This window comes from Eptesicus fuscus, chromosome 13 (assembly GCF_027574615.1).
Source record: "Eptesicus fuscus isolate TK198812 chromosome 13, DD_ASM_mEF_20220401, whole genome shotgun sequence".
Lineage (NCBI taxonomy): Eukaryota > Metazoa > Chordata > Mammalia > Chiroptera > Vespertilionidae > Eptesicus > Eptesicus fuscus.
In genome coordinates this window covers 42,257,154-42,273,521 of record NC_072485.1, presented here as the reverse complement: position 1 = coordinate 42,273,521, position 16,368 = coordinate 42,257,154, and the positions used below count along the sequence as shown (strand labels likewise).

At 39.3% G+C, this 16,368-nt stretch overlaps 1 protein-coding gene across 6 annotated transcripts in view; it reads left to right on the top strand.

Annotated features, from left to right (window-relative positions):
* NUP98 (nucleoporin 98 and 96 precursor) overlaps positions 1–16,368 on the top strand; it is a 103,851-nt gene that overhangs the window by 23,549 nt on the left and 63,934 nt on the right. For 2 of the 6 annotated variants that reach the window (XR_008558014.1, XM_054725605.1), the window contains exons 8-10: positions 2,627–2,790; positions 9,480–9,617; positions 11,471–11,609. Coding sequence is in view for 5 of the 6 variants with exons in the window: in XM_054725605.1 (XP_054581580.1) it covers positions 2,627–2,790; positions 9,480–9,617; positions 11,471–11,609 (441 nt within the window). In the remaining variant the exon portion in view is untranslated. The remainder of the gene's footprint in view (positions 1–2,626; positions 2,791–9,479; positions 9,618–11,470; positions 11,610–16,368) is intronic. The other 4 variants (XM_054725609.1, XM_054725606.1, XM_054725607.1 and 1 more) reach the window with 3 other exon arrangements.

Genomic DNA, 16,368 nt, shown 5'->3' with positions numbered 1-16,368 from the left:
TTTGCTAATAGATTGATTTGATGTGAGGTGTGAAAGAAGTCTAGGATGATTACTAAATTACCTTATAAATATATTTTGCAAAGGTAATACACCTACATGATATAAAGTTTATGAACTAATTTTTAAAAAGTATTTATAACCAAATAGCTTTTCTTCCCATCCCTAAGCCACCAGTTTGCCTCTGGAAAAATAGCAAAAGTTAGACTTTTCATAGATTTCTAGAGGGATCTATACACACACCCAAAAAATACACTAATAAACACATTTTAAGTGGCATATAACATTCTCTTCAGTCTTGGTATTCTGTGATTTCGTTTAGCCACATATTCTTTGAGTATTATCATGTCACAATCCTATGCTGAATATATTGTTATAAAGAGAAAGCCTCTGTTCTAAAGAAAAACTTAGTATAACAAGGTTAAAATGCACACATAGACTTCGAATGTAGCATGCTGTCTTCTAATATAGAAGAAAGTTATGGGCTCAAGAAGGAAGATCACTTAGAGTCCGTATTATTGTAAAAATTAAAGTCTGCTCCCGACTGCGCTGAACTCCAGTCCCGGGCGAGACTCTGGGAAACCAGACTTATTCAGGGGGAATCTGGACTGTCAGCAAAAGAGAAAGCACACTGACACTCAGGAGCTTCAGAAGGCAGAGGTCCGGAGGCGTGCACGCGCAGAGAGGACTGACTGCTGAATGCACAGGCGGCTGAGTGCGCGGCTGGCTTTCTAAAGCGAGAGGAAGATGGAAGCTCCCGAATGCGCTGAACTCCAGTTCCGGGCGAGTTTCTGGGAACCCCGACTCATTCGGGGAGAAACTGGACTGTCTGGCAGCAGGCGAAACTCGAGGGTGGCTTTCTCTCAGAGGTGCTTGCAGTGATTACTGAGGGACACTGAGACCCAGGGGCCTCATAGGGCAGGGCTGACAGGAAACGAAGGCTGTCTGCTAAGCCCTGAAACTCCGCCCCATCCAAGCTGAGCACAGAGGCTTTTGCAATTTTGCAAGTCCTGTCTCATAAGAGTAACTCCAGCACAGAAGTTCTCCTAGCGTAGACACAGCTGATCCTCACAGCCAATTGGCCTGGAGGTCAATTCCTCCCAGTGATGCCAACAACAATCAAGACTTAACTACAACAGGGCTGAGCACACAGTCCACAAAGGGGTGCACCAAGAGCGTCCACCTCAGGTAACTGGGGAGGCTGAGCCACTGGGCCCTAGAGGACACCTACCACACAAAGCTACTCTACCAACTCAGGGAAGCAGCCAAAATGCGGAGACAAAGAAACAGATCACAAATGAAAGAAATGGAGGAAAACAAATGACTGGATATAGAGTTCAAAACCACGGTTATAAGGTTTTTTGAGAATTTCCTAGAAAAGGCCGATAAATTTAGCGAGACCCTTGAGGTTATGAAAAAGGACCAACTAGAAATTAAATATACACTGACTGAAATAAAAAATATATAGATACCTAACAGCAGACTAGAGGACCCCAAGAATCAAGTCAAAGATTTGAAATACAAAGAAGCAAAAAACACTCAACTGGAAAAGCAAAAAGCAAAAAGAATCCAAAAATATAAAGATAGTGAAAGGAGACTCTGGGACAACCTCAAGCGTACCAACATCCAAATTATGGGAGTGCCAGAAGAAGAGAGAGCAAGATACTGAAAACCTATTTGAAGAAATAATGACAGAAAACTTCCCCCACATGGTGAAAGAAATAGACTTACAAGTCCAGGAAGCTCACAGAACTCCAAACAAAAGGAATCCAAAGAGAACCACACCAAGATACATCATAATTAAAATGCCAAGAGCAAAAGACAGAGAATATTAAAAGCAGCAAGAGAAAAACAGTTAGTTACCTACAAGGGAGCACCCATACGACTGTCAGCTGATTTTTCAACAGAAACTATGCAGGCCAGATGGGAGTGGCAAGAAATATTCAAAGTGATTAATAGCAAGAACCTACAACCAAGATTACTCTACCCAGCAAAGCTATCATTCAGAATTGAAGGTCAGATAAAGAGCTTCACAGATAAGAAAAAGCTAAAGGAGTTCATCACCACCAAACCAGTATTATATGAAATGCTGAAAGGTATTCTTTAAGAAGAGGAAGAAGAAGAAAAAGGTAAAGATAAAAATTATGAACAACAAATACATGTCTATCAAGTGAATCTACAAATCAAGTGAATAAAAAATCTGATGAACAGAATAAACTGGTGAATATAATAGAATCAGGGCATAGAAAGGGAGTGGACTGAAAATTCTCTGGGGGAAAGGGGTGTGGGAGGTGTGGGAAGAGACTGGACAAAAATCATACACCTATGGATGAGGACAGTGGTGGGGAGGTAAGGGCAGAGGGTGGGGTGGGAACCGGGTGGAAGGGAGCTATGGGGGGGAAAAAGAGGAACAATTGTAATAATCTGAAGAATAAATATTTATTAAATTAAAAAAAGAAAAAGAAAGTCTGAAGGAAATCTGGAGTTAGGTGAAAGGATAGAAAATGAAACAGTTATTCAGTTTGAGTCAGGCAATAGAGATATGTACTCCATGTAATAAGACTGTTGAGGTTGGGGGTTTTTTGCCCTCCATTTATTTTTCCTTTTCTTTATTTCTATTTCCTGAAAGGTACGACTGGATTTGGAACAAATGCAGGTGGTCTCTTTGGCCAACAGAATCAGCAAACTACCAGCCTCTTCAACAAACCATTTGCCCAGGCCACAACCACCCAGAACACTGGCTTTTCCTTTGGTAATACCAGCACCCTAGGACAGCCGAGCACCAACACCATGGTAAGAAAACAGGCTCTTAAATACCAGGTGTACCGGTTAGTAATGCGGATTTTGTAATCAAAGTAAACATTATAATTTCAAGAGAAACATCAAAAGTGCTTTATTCAAAATAATGTCCATCGCTAGCTACACATTTCCCCCATCTTTCAGGTTATTTGTGCATACTATCCCAATAGAACTTTTCTTGTTTTGAGGCAAATCATTCAGAGACCCAATTTTCCACTTCTTTGTACATTTTAAAGTGCTGCTTAGAAAGTGCATGTGCCATCGATCGGAGCAAGTGGTAATCTGAAGGAGCAAGGTCTGGTGAATATGTGTCTTTAACTGGTTTTGAAGTGTGTGATGGTGCATCATCATGAAGCAAAATTACTTTGCTGTGTCTTCTGGAACATTCTGGTCATTTTACAATCAAAGCATGGTTCAAGTTGATTATTTGTTTTTGGTAGTGATCAGTATTAATGGTTTCACCTGGTTTTAGAAGCTCATAATACACCACACCTTCCTGATCCTACCAAATGCAGAGCATTGTCTTCTTTCTGAAGCGATTTGGCCTTGAGTCGATGTTGATGGTTGACCTGGATCAACCCATGATTTTGTGTGTTTGGGATTTTCAAATCCACTTTTCTTTTTTTTTTAAAATATATTTCATCGATTTTTCACAGAGAGGAAGGGAGAGGGATAGAGAACCAGAAACATCGATGAGAGAGAAACATCAATCATCTGCCTCCTGCACACTCCCCACTGGGTATGTGCCTGCGACCAAGGCACATGCCCCTGACCAGAATCGAACCTGGGATCCTTGAGACCGAAGGCCAACGCTCTATCCACTGAGCCAAACCGGTCAGGGCTAAATCCACTTTTCATCGCCAGTCATAATTCAATGCAAAAAAGACTTTCTTTTGTGCCATTGAAGCAACATTTTACTGATAACTTTTCGGTTTTCCATTTGTCTTTCGTTCAGTTATTGTGTCACCCATTTTCCTTCCTTTAAAATCTTTCCCATTGCTTGTAAACGATGGGAAATTGTTTCCTGAGCAACATTTACTCTTTCTGCAAGTTATTTTGAGTTTGACACGCATCTTCATCCAATAATGCTTGTAATTGTTGGTCTTCAAACTTTTCGGTTGACCTGGATATTCTTTGTCTTTAACCTCGAAATCATCATCGCTTTTAAAGCATTTAAACCAGCGTTCACAAGTATCTTGAGATGGAGCATGTTCACCATAAGCTTCCCAAAGTATACGATAACTTTCAGTAGCACTTTTCTTAAAAATAAAAGTAATGAATTGAAACTTCCTGTAAATGCTCTTTTTTTGGCATGAAATTCGACATTTTTTAAGCGTAAAAATATCTGTGATATTAACACCTTCAGCAAATTTGACATATGAAGTTTTGAAGCTTTTTGTCAATACCACAAAATAGCATACATATTTATTGCATATATATCAACGTGTAACTCCATCTATTGAAAAAATCCGCATTATTAACTGGGATACCTGGTAACTCCAGGTGTTATTTATAGAGCTAAGTAATGAGGCTTTTATCATGTCAAAGCAAGTTCTACCTGTAGTACATTTCTTAAGCATTGATGGTATGTAGTAATGGGAAGAGAGCGAAATAGTTGAATAATTAATATCTAGATTCTACTTCAGGCTCTACTCTGTACTCGTTGAGAGGCTGTGGAGCAAGTCACTTATCTTTTCTGAGCATATCTTCTTATCACTAAGAGCAGCTGGGTGTGCTACAATTTGTCATCTGGAAGCTACACTTTAGGGCATTGACTCCACCCATTCTGTAGATTGTAGGAGAAAATAGTTATAAATTACTGGCTATATTTCAAAATGTCCTTTTAGTTTATTCCTGTAAGCAGAGTTAGGCAAAGAAGTTGAGTTAATTAAAACAAAGGGAGAGCCAGATCTTAGAGCCATATTGGGTAGATGCTGCTTCTGTGTAGAAAGTAAAAGAGAAAGTCCTTACATCATTACTAGTTTTTATCTAGGGACTCTTTTAGGAAAGTGTAATGTTAAAGGTAATTCAAGGTATGCTTTTTTATTAGAATTCCTGGAATTTACCAGGTCTGTCTCCTAATTTTTTAAATATGTCCAGAGTTTTAGAGATACTCTGCCTGATGAAAAAATAAGTACAGCTAGACCCCCAAAAATCATCAAAATACTTGCAAACCGTAGCAGCATATTAAAAAGGATTATATACCATGACCAAGTGGGAGTTATCCCAGAAAAGTTGGTTCAACATATCCTACATAATAAAAGCCTAATATGCTAAGTGTCCAGTTGACCAGTTGGCGTTCAGCCAATCAAAGCGTAATATGCTAATGATATGCTAAGGCCGCTCAACCGCTCACTATGACATGCACTGACCACCAGGGGGCAGATGGTCTGACCGGTAGGTTAGCTTGCTGCAGGGTTCGGCCATTTGGGACTAAGTGAGATGGAACGGACACGCCCTGGAGCCCTCCTGCGGTCCCTCCCCGGCTGGCCAACCTCCCGCATCTCTTTCTGGCCCTGATTGTGTACCAGTGGGGACCCTCAGTCTGGCCTGTGCCCTCTTGCAATCCGGGACCCCTCCGGGGATTTTGGAGAGCAGGTTTCAGCCCGATCCCATAGGGGGAGTGCTGCTCAGCCAGAAGCTGGGCTCATGGTTGGCTAGCACAGTGGCAGTGGCGGGAGCCTCTTCTGCCTCCGTGGCAGCACTAACAATGTCCGACTGACGGCTTAGGCCCGCTCCCTAAGGGGAGCGGGCCTAAGCCGTCAGTCGGACATCCCCCGAGGGCTCCCAGACTGCGAGAGGGTGCAGACCAGGCTGAGGGACACCCCCGAGTGCGTGAATTTTTTGCACCAGGCCTCCAGTGACAGTATAATAAGCCATAGAAATAGAATAAAGGACAAAATTCACATGATCACCTCACTAGGTGCAGAAAAAGTGTTTGATACAGTTTCACGATATAAACAATCAACAAGGAATAGAAAGGAACCTAGCATAGCCAAAACAGTATTGAAAAAGAAGGAAGCTTGGAAAACAGGTAGGGGTTCGATTCCTGATCAGGGCACATGGCTGGGTTGCAGGCTCGATTCTCAGTAAGGGGCGAGCAGGAGGCAGCAGGTCAGTGATTGATGTTTTTCTCTCTCCCTCTCCCTTCTCTGAAATCAATAAAAATATTTTCTTAAAAACACAGTGTGGTACAGGCATAATATTATACACATAGATCAGTGAAATAGAATTGAGAGTCCAGAAATAAACCCTCACATTTATAGACAGTTGACTTTATTTTTCTTTATTGATTAAGGTATTACATATGTGTCCTTATTCTCCCATTGGCCCCTGCCTCCCACTCACCCCCCTGGTGTCTGTGTCCATTGGTTAGGCTTATATGCATGCATACAAGTCCTTTGGTTGATCAACAGTTGACTTTTATTAAGAGTACCAAGGTACTATAGTGAGGAAAAAATAATCTTTTCAACAAATCGTGCTGGGAAAACTAATTTTTCATGTGCAAAAAGAATGAAGTTGTACTTTCTTCTCACCATTGTTGTAACTATAAAAATTAACTAAAAATAGCCCTAACTGGTTTGGCTCAGTGGATAGAGCTTGCGGCTTGCGGACTGAAGGGTCCCAGGTTCAATTCCAGTCAAGGACACATGTCCAGGTTGCAGGCTCGATCCCCAGTAGGGGGGTTGCAGGAGGCAGGCGATCAATGATTCTCATCATTGATGTTTCTATCTCTCTCTTCCTCTCCCTTTATCTCTGAAATCAATAAAAATAATTAACTGGAAATAGATTAAATTCTTAAATATAAGAGCTAAAATATAAAACTCTTAGAGGAAAATAAGTTAGGCAATGGTTCCTTAGATTTAACATCAAAAGCAGCAAAAGAAAAAAATCAATTGGGCTTTATCAAAATTAAAAACTTTGTGGATCGAAGGTTTATCAGCACGAAAACAGAAAGAATGCCTGAAGATGGGAGAAAATATTTGCAAGTCATATATCTTTTTTTTTTTTTTACTATTTTTTTTTAATATATTTTATTGATTTTTCACAGAGAGGAAGGGAGAGGGATAGAGAGCTAGAAACATCGATGAGAGAGAGACATCGACCAGCTGCCTCCTGCACACCCCCCACCGGGGGATGTGCCCGCAACCAAGGTACATGCCCTTGACCGGAATCGAACCTGGGACCCTCCAGTCCGCAGACCGACGCTCTATCCACTGAGCCAAACCGGTTTCGGCACAAGTCATATATCTTATAAATGACTTGCATCTAGAATGTGTAAAGAATGCTTATAATTCAGTAACAAAACAACTTTTTTAAAGTGCCCAAAGTAAAATAAATGGGCTAAAGACTTGATTAGACTGTTCTGCAAAGATGATATACAAATGGTTAATAAGTAGATTAAAAGATAACATCAGTAGTCATCATGAAAATGCATATCAAAACCACAATGAGATACCACTTCAAAATGATATCTTACTTTTGAAGGATATAAACAAAAAGACAGTAATAAGTATTTTCAAGAATTTGGAACCCTCATATATGCAACCACTTTGAAAAACAGTTTGGTGCTTCCTAAAAATGTTAAACAGAGTTACCATATATACCATGAATAAACACCAAGCTGTACACCTTGGTATTTCTCCAAGAGAAATGAAAACATAAAAACTTGTTCATAGCCCAGCCAGTGTGGTTTGGTAGGTTGAGCATTGTTCCATGTACCAAGAGGTCTCACATGCCCAGGCTGCAGGCTCAATCCCCTGTAGGGGGCGTGCAGGAGGCAGCCGATCGATCTTTCTGTGTCATCGATTTTTCTCTCTCTCCCTCTCTCTAAAAGTCAATAAAAACATATTTAAAACAACAAAAGGCTTGTACACGAACTTGTATCATAGCAGCACTTTTATACTAGCCAAAAGGTGGAAAAACCCAAATGTCCATCAATGCTGAATGGATAAATAAGTGTGATATATACATGCACACACTCTCACACACTCACACTCTAGAATATTATTTAACTATAGAGGCCCATTGCACAAATTCATGCACGGCTGAGGTCCAGCTGGCCCACCCCAATAGGGGCTGATGGGGGTCGGACGGGGGTGGGGTGTGGGGTGGCGGGGACATGGGAGGTTGGCCAGCTGGCCCCGTCCCTGATGGGCTGATTGGCCACTGCAGTGGGCATCATAGCGACCAGTAGTTCTGGCGTTCCAGTCACTGGCTTTTTATAAATATAGATAACTAGAGGCCCGGTGCACGAATTCGTGCACGGGTGGGATCCCTCTGGGTGGCCTGCTGGTATCGGGCCTAAACCCACAGTCCAACGCAGCCTGCAGCTCCTACCTGCTGCTCCTGTTCATCCTGGCCCCACTGTGCCTGCCGTGGGCTCAGAGAGGCCCTCACTGCCGCAGCAGCGCTCGCCAGCCGTGAGCCCTGCATCTGGCACCCTTCCAAGGGGAGTGACCTGTGGAATCGGGCTGAAACCAGCTCTCTAACATTCCCTGAGGAGTCCCAAATTGCGAGAGGGCACAGGCCTGGCTGAAGGACCCCACCGGTGCATGATTGGGCTGGGGAGGGACTGCAGGAGGGTTCCAGGGCGTGTCTGGCCCATCTTGCTCAGTCTCAATTGGCCGGACCCCAGCAGCAAACTAACCTACCAGTCAGAGCATCTGCCCCCTGGTGGTCAGTGCATGTCAAGCGAGCGGTTGAGCATCCTTGGCATGTCATTAGCATATTATGCTTTGATTGGTTGTTCGGTCTATTTGCATATTACCCTTTTATTAGGATAATATGGGGTGAAGTACTCTGATATTCTACAACATAGATGGACCTTTACACATGCTAAGTGAAAGAAGCCATTCACAAAACACCACATTTTTTATCATTCCTTTATATGAAATGTTCAGGATGGACAAATCCATGGAAACAGAAGGTAGATTAGTGATTGGTTATCTAGGAGTGGGAGGGCAGTAACTGCTAATGGGTGTGGGGTTTTTTAAAAAATATATTTTTTTATTGATTTCAGAGAGGAGAGAGGGAGAGATAAGATAGAAACATCAATAATTGATCTGCTGCCTCCTGCACGCCCCCTACTAGGGATCGAGCCTGCAAACCAGGCATGTACCCTGACCCGGAAACAAACTGTGACCTCCTGGTTAGTAGGTCGATGCTCAACCATTGAGCCACACCAGCTGGGCCCTGGGGTTTCTTTTTATAAAAGTGTTCTAAATTTAGAGAGTGAGGGTGGTTGCATAAAACCATTAAATAGTCTTCTATAAATGAGTAAATTTTATGATATGCAAATTATGTCTCAATGAAACTGTTTAAAAACACTACTTTAAGTTGTCACCTCAACAATAGTCCATTAGTACAGTAATTTTCTTTTGTAAACTAATGCATAAGTAAAATATCTTAAACATTGGATGATACAAGCTTTGCTTATTTGAAATTTGGTTCTGCCACTCAGTAGCTGTGACATATTGGTCAAATTTTGACTGCTCTGAGGTTTATTTTCTTTTGGAAAATGACCCAGCTTTTTAGGGTTGTTGTGAAGAAATGCTCTATGTAGAGTGTTAAAGACAGTACTTAACCACATAAACTTTAAAAAAGTCAACTATTACTAATTTAAGAAAGACTCTTAAACTGACTACTGTAGGACATCTTTTAATCTAGGTTACTTTTTGCAGGGTTTATTTGGAGTAACCCAAGCCTCGCAGCCGGGAGGTCTTTTTGGGACAGCTACAAACACCAGCACTGGGACAGCATTTGGAACAGGAACAGGTCTCTTTGGGCAGACCAATACTGGATTTGGTGCTGTTGGTTCGGTGGGTTTTTACATTTGATTATAATATGAAGAGGTGTCTAAATCTGTTAAAGGAATTTCTAAAAACGATTTGACTGTCTTTCAAGTATTTTATTGAGTATATTATGTGATTTGATACTGAAAAGTTATTAGGTAACTTAAATAGGTTACTTTTCAAATAGTAAGTTCTTTTTTAAACTTCTTTACCTCAATGCTTTTGTGCAGCTTACTTTTGATAGGAAACTACCCTCTAATTTTTTAATTTAAATTGTTGAGTCAAAATTGAGATGCTTTCATTCTTAAATCAGGTAATTTTTAACTTTTTGTTCTGACCTGTTTTAGGTGACAAGTTGATGTGATATTTGAGAATTAAATATTTTTGGTATTGATAAAATTGTTAATTGTTGGTGTTTTTACAGTTCTCGTTGCTGGAGGCTTAACTGAATTATTTTCCTTGTTATTTAATTAAATTACAATTTTAGAATGTGCTTGACCTAAAAACAATAGTAAATTCTTGATTACCACTTAAACTGTATGAGAATCAGTATGAAGTAGTCAATCTGTATTATACCCATTATAAAAAGCTTTAAACATATTGTGTGGGTAACTTTAAAAAAATCTCTAAAACATGTTGTTCTGATTTTATAGAGATTGGAATCTGTTATTTCTTAACTTTGTTTGGTTAGCTAGTTGAGGTGAGAAAATTGTGAAAATTATATAATGCCTCAGAAAGTTATTTTTAAATAACCTTATTGAGATATAATCTACGTACCATACAATTTACCCTTTTAAAGTTTACAATTCAGTGGCTTTTATTATAGTCACCGAATGTGAAATTATCACCACAGTCAATTTTAGAACATATTTATCACCCTAAAAAGGAACCTCATACTCATCACTTCTCATTGCCGCCAATTACTTGAGGCCTGCTTTCTCTCTATGGATTTACCTATTTTGGTCATTTCATATAATGGAATCATATAATGTGACTGATTTCTTTCTCTTAATGTTTTGAAGGTTCACTTATAGAATGCTTAAATTATTTGTAATTGTTTCTACTGTCTAATTAAATACATGATACATTTCTGTTACCAGGTTTAAAAAATATATATTTGATTCCTGTATTATTTTTCTTTGCCTCTCTGAAATCTTGTTTGCTGAGGGGTTTCCATTAACTTCTGAGGCTGTATTCATAATGTTAATGTTGCTCAGACTAGTTTACTTTTCTGCTAGTCTTCTTTTTTTCAATATATATTTTTTAAAATATTTTTTTATTGATTTTAGAGAGGAAGGAGGAGGGAGAGAGAGATAGAAACATCAATGATGAGAGACAATCATTGATCAGTTGCCTCCTGCATGCCCCCCACTGGGGATCAAGCCCACAACCCAGGCATGTGCTCTTAACTGGAATCGAACCTGGGACCTTTCTGTCCACCGACCGACGCTCTATCCACTGAGCCAAACCAGCTAGGGCTCTGCTAGTCTTTATTCATCCTCCTCTTATCTTTTTTTAAAAAATACATTTTTATTGATTTAAGAGGGGAAGGGAGAGGGAGAGAGATAGAAACATCAATAATGAAAGAGAACCATGGATCTGCTGCCTCCTGCATGCTGCCCACCCGCTGCCCTCCCCCCGCACTCACTGGGAATCCAGCACACAACCCGGGCATGTGCCCTTGACCGGAATTGAACCCAGGACCCTTCAGTCTGCAGGCCGACGCTTTATCCACTGAGCCAAACCGGCCAGGGCTCCTTTTATCTTTTTTATAAAAATGATTTCTCTTCTTTACTTCACACCCAATTCCGCATATCCGAGTTAACCTCTATTTACTGTTTTTTATACTAACAAATTTTCCTATATTCTGTTCTTTTTAGACCCTGTTTGGCAATAACAAGCTTACTACATTTGGAACCAGCACAACCAGTGCTCCTTCATTTGGTACAACCAGTGGCGGGCTCTTTGGTAACAAACCAACCCTGACTTTAGGAACCAATACAAACACTTCCAATTTTGGTACATATAAAAAGCAGGTTTGGCTCTCTTAAAGTTACACTGACTATACCACACATCATTCTCCTGATTCATATGATTGGGAATATTTAAAAATTCTCAGGTAAGCCATAGCTCGATGTCAGTACAAGAGAGAAAGATTTAAAATCATGGACATGGGTTGAGATACAAGAGATATTCAATTGCCTTTCCTCATTCATATATGTTTGAACTCTACTTTTGATAAAATGGGCCATTCAGCACATGCAGCAGTACTTTGCAGAAAGTTGGTTCTCTAATGGAGATAGATTTTTTTCAAAATTAGGACACATCATTTTCTCTGGATTAATTTTTTGAATCAGTAGTTGAGAAACCACAAATGAAACAAACTTGGTTGAGATAATACATTCTGTTAGGCCAGGTTTCAAACAGGGAAGTAGTGCATAGAAACAAGAATTTCATGATTCTTGTTTTAAATGTTTTTTGTTTTTGTTATTTTTTGAGATTTGGTGATTTGAGTCCTTTTTGATATTGTGGATTTTTAGTTATAGTTGCAAAAAGCTTTATTTTTTATTACATGTTCATTGTAAAAGATTCTGAAAATTCAAATAAGATTGAACAATAATTGACAAAACAAGCCCTAAACTATTCTTTGGAAAAATTAAAACTTGTTTAAAGGAAACATACAGTATTATGTTAAATGCCTCCCATAACTACCAAATTAAATTTTCAAACAAATTCAACATTATTGTGTTAAATCAGATAATGGAAAGTTCATTTTATCACCAAATGAAATAGTTGTTTAAATACTATTTGCTAAGGTTTTCAGATACATCATTAGGTGCTGGATATCTAGTGGGACGGGAGTGCAAAGACATGGTTATTTGCCATAGATCAGTAGTCACATTGTTTTTCAGTGAGTTTTTTAAAAAATTGATTTCAGAGAGGAACGGAGAAACATCAATGTGAGAAACATTGATCAGTTGCCTCCCTTACACACTCTGAATGAAAATTGAACCCACCACCTTTTGATTTATTGTATGACACTCCAACCAACTGAGCCACACCAGCCAGGGCTCAGTGAGTTTTTAAATAATCTTGTAACATATTGGAGAAAGGGACTATCTTAATCATCCATTAAAAGGTTATCACTCTTCCCCAAGGAGCCATTCAAGACCATTTTAGCCCTCCCAAGAACCACTTTTGCTCCCTTTGAAAATGCATACTTTTTTTTTTTTAAGTATTAAATGGTTTTATTTATTTTTAAAATATATTTTTATTGATTTCTGAGAGGGAGGGAGAGAGAGATAGAAACATCAATGATGAGAAAGAACCATTGATTGGCTGCCTCCTGCACGCCCCCTACTGTAGATCGTTGCTGCAACCCGGGCCTGTGCCCTTGATGGGAATTGAACCCAGGCCCTTCAGTCCGCAGGCCGACACTATATCCATTGAGCCAAACCAGCTAGGGTCATATTTTTTTCTGTAGCACAAAATCAAATGTTACTTCTATCTGACTTAGTGTTTGTGTAGGCTGTACTTGATAAAATAGGCTAGACTTCTGAAATGTATTTGATGTTATTCAGGGATTGCAGATTTGGGGTTTATTTGGAGATTTTTTGTTTTTACTCATGTTCAGTGATTTGAAAATGGAAGGTCTCATCATTATCTGATTTGTCCCAACAGCTTACTTGCTGAATTTGAATTGCCCTTTTTTTTTTTAAAATCACTAATGTTGACCAAGTGCCTGGCAATTAGTAGGTGCTCACTAAAAGTTTGTTAAATGAATTAAAGAATGAATAATTGGGGCCCTAAGAGGAAGGATTCCCTGTAATTTGTAAGTCTGATGGAGGTTGCAGGGTGGCAAGTTTTGTTATACTCTTGGAGGAACTTACTTCAGTATTGCCCTCAAGAGATCCAGGTCTAAATAAAGCTTTCTTTGATTTTCCTATTTTCTTGGGAAGTTTGTCAACTTTGATTTTGTGGGCAGAGATAATCATGTGATTTAGAAATAAGTCCTATAACAAATCTGGAAATGGAATAAGGTTATACCAAGATTTGGGGCCATCATTATGTTATTGTCATTTACACGCTATTCAGTATGGGATTGTGCTTCAGTCTGGTAGTGATTAATCCACACTGTTAAAGGTTGGGATATCTGCTACAATTAATTGGTGTTGCCAGATCCTTCAGTTATTCTTTAGAGTTATCAGCTCGTTTTCTTGGTAAATAATTATGGACAAGTTTAAATGACTCTATGATAATGTCTGAATTTCTGAATGAATGGAATAGATTTAAAGAGGATGAAGATCCTTTGGGTATTGATAAGATGGTGCTTAGCAATAAATCGGTGGCTCTTCTATGCTGCTTTTGTATACAAATAGCTCCTTTAACTGTCCTAGACATCTTTTTTAAGCTTATTTTTAAAAACTGATTTGAGAGAGCCCGGCCAGTGTGGTTCAGTGGTTGAGTGTCAACCCAGGAACCAAGAGGTCACAGGTTCAATTCCTGGTTGTGTGCTCGAACCGCAGTAGGGATGTGCAGGAGGGAACCAATAGATGATGTTTCCCTCTCATCGATGTTTCTACTCTATCCCTCTCCGTTCCTCTCTCTCCCTCTCCCCTCCCCCCCCCCCTCTTTCTCTCAAAAATGAATAAAAACATTTTTTAAAAATTGATTTGAGAGAAGCATCAATTTGTTGTTCCACTTATTTATGCATTCATTGGTTGCTTATATGTGCTCTGATCAGGGATCGCACCTACAATGTTGGCATATTGGGACAACCCTCTAACCAATTGTGCTACCTGGCCAGGGCTAAGCTGACTTTTTAAAGGTATAATTATATTAGTTTCAAATATACAACATAATGATTCAATTTATATGTATTGGGAAATGATCACCACAGTAAGTCCAGTTAATACCTGTCACCATGCATAGTTACAAATTTTCTTTTTCTTGTGATGAGAACTTTTATGATTTACTCTCTTAGCAACTTTCAAATATGCAATACAGTATTAACTTTAGTCACTATGCTGTACATTATATCCATATGACTTATAACCAGAAGTTTGCAGTTTTTGAACCCCCCCCCCTTTACCTGTTTCGCCTATTCCCCCACCTCTAGCAACCACCGATCTGTTCTCTATCTATGAGTTCATTATTTATTGTCTTTTTTTTTAGATTCTACATATAAGTGAGACCATGTTGCATTTGTATTTTTTTGTCTGACTTGACTTTTTTCACTTAGCATAATGCCCCCAAATTTTATCTTGTTGTTGATGACCAGATTTTATTGTATTTTTATCTCAATAATATTCTGTCCATATGTATATACATATATACATACATATACATATATATGTGTGTGTGTGTGACCGTTCTACCGGTAGCTATGACATGCACTGACCACCAAGGGGCAGATGCTCTGACTGGTAGGTTAGCTTGCTGCTGGGGTCCGGCTGATTGGGACTGGGTATGGGCCAGACACACCCTGGAGCCCTCCCACAGTCCCTCCCTGGCCCCAGTTGTGCACCAGTGGGGTCCCTTGGCCTGACCTGTGCCCTCTCGCAATCCAGGACCCCTTGGGGGATTTCTGCAGGCCAGGCCGAGGGACCACACTGGTGCACGAATTCGTGCACCGGGCCTCTGGTTGTAAATAATGAACATGGGGATGCATATATTTTTTGAGGTAGTTTTTCATTTTGTGTGGATGAATATCTGCAAGTGTAATTGTTGAGCTGCATGACAGTTCTACTTTAAATGTTTTGAGGAACTTGGATACTGATTTCCATAGTGGTTACACCATACATTTCCACCAACAGTGCACGGTGGTGCCCTCTTTTCCACATCCTTGCCAGTACTTGTTTCTTGCCTTTTTGATGTTGGCCATTCTAACAGGTGTGAGGTGATAATTTATGTGGTTTTGATTTGCATGTTACTGGTAATTAGTGATGTTGAGCACCTTTTTTTGTGTACTTGTTAGCCAAATCTAAAATGTCTATTCAGATTCTCTGCCCATTTTCTAATCAGATTTTTTTTTGCTATTGAGTTGAATTAGTTCTTCATGTATTTTGGATAGTAACCATTTATTCAGATGTATGATCTGCAAATATTTTCTCCCATGCAGTAGGTTGCCTTTCATTTTACCGATGGTTTCCTTTGCTATATGGAAGCTTTTTAGTTTGATGTAGTCCCACTTGTTTATTTTTGCTTTTGTTGCCTTTGCTTTTGGTGTCAGATCCAAAAAATCATCGCCAAGACAGATTTCAGGGAGATTACCACATATGCTTTCTTATAGGAATTAGTTAGTTTCAGGTCTTATGTTTTAAGTCTGTTTTAATCCATTTTGTGTATGGTGTAAGATAGTGGTTCAGTTTGATTCTTTTGCATGTGGCTGTCCAGTTTTCCCAATATCATTCATTAAAGAGACTATCCTTTCCCATTCGTATATTCTTGATTCCTTTGTTGTAAATTAATTGATCATTAATTAATTGTTCTTAATTTTAAAAATTGTTTGAAATGACAGAGGTGATAAACTTTTGTCAGTAAGAATCTGAGGAAATGTGTGGTATAAACAGTGTAAGTTGGGACTTATTTCCCTCCTGTGGGTTTGAGGTAGTTCATAAATATTTTGTTTTCTGCTGTTTATGGGGATGGATGATACTTTCTGGTTAAATTTTAACTCAAAAAGAATATCTCCAAGTACATTTTTTTCTTTTCTTAAATATAGTTTTATTGATTTCAGAAAGGAATGGAGAGGTCGATAAAAACATCAGTGATGATT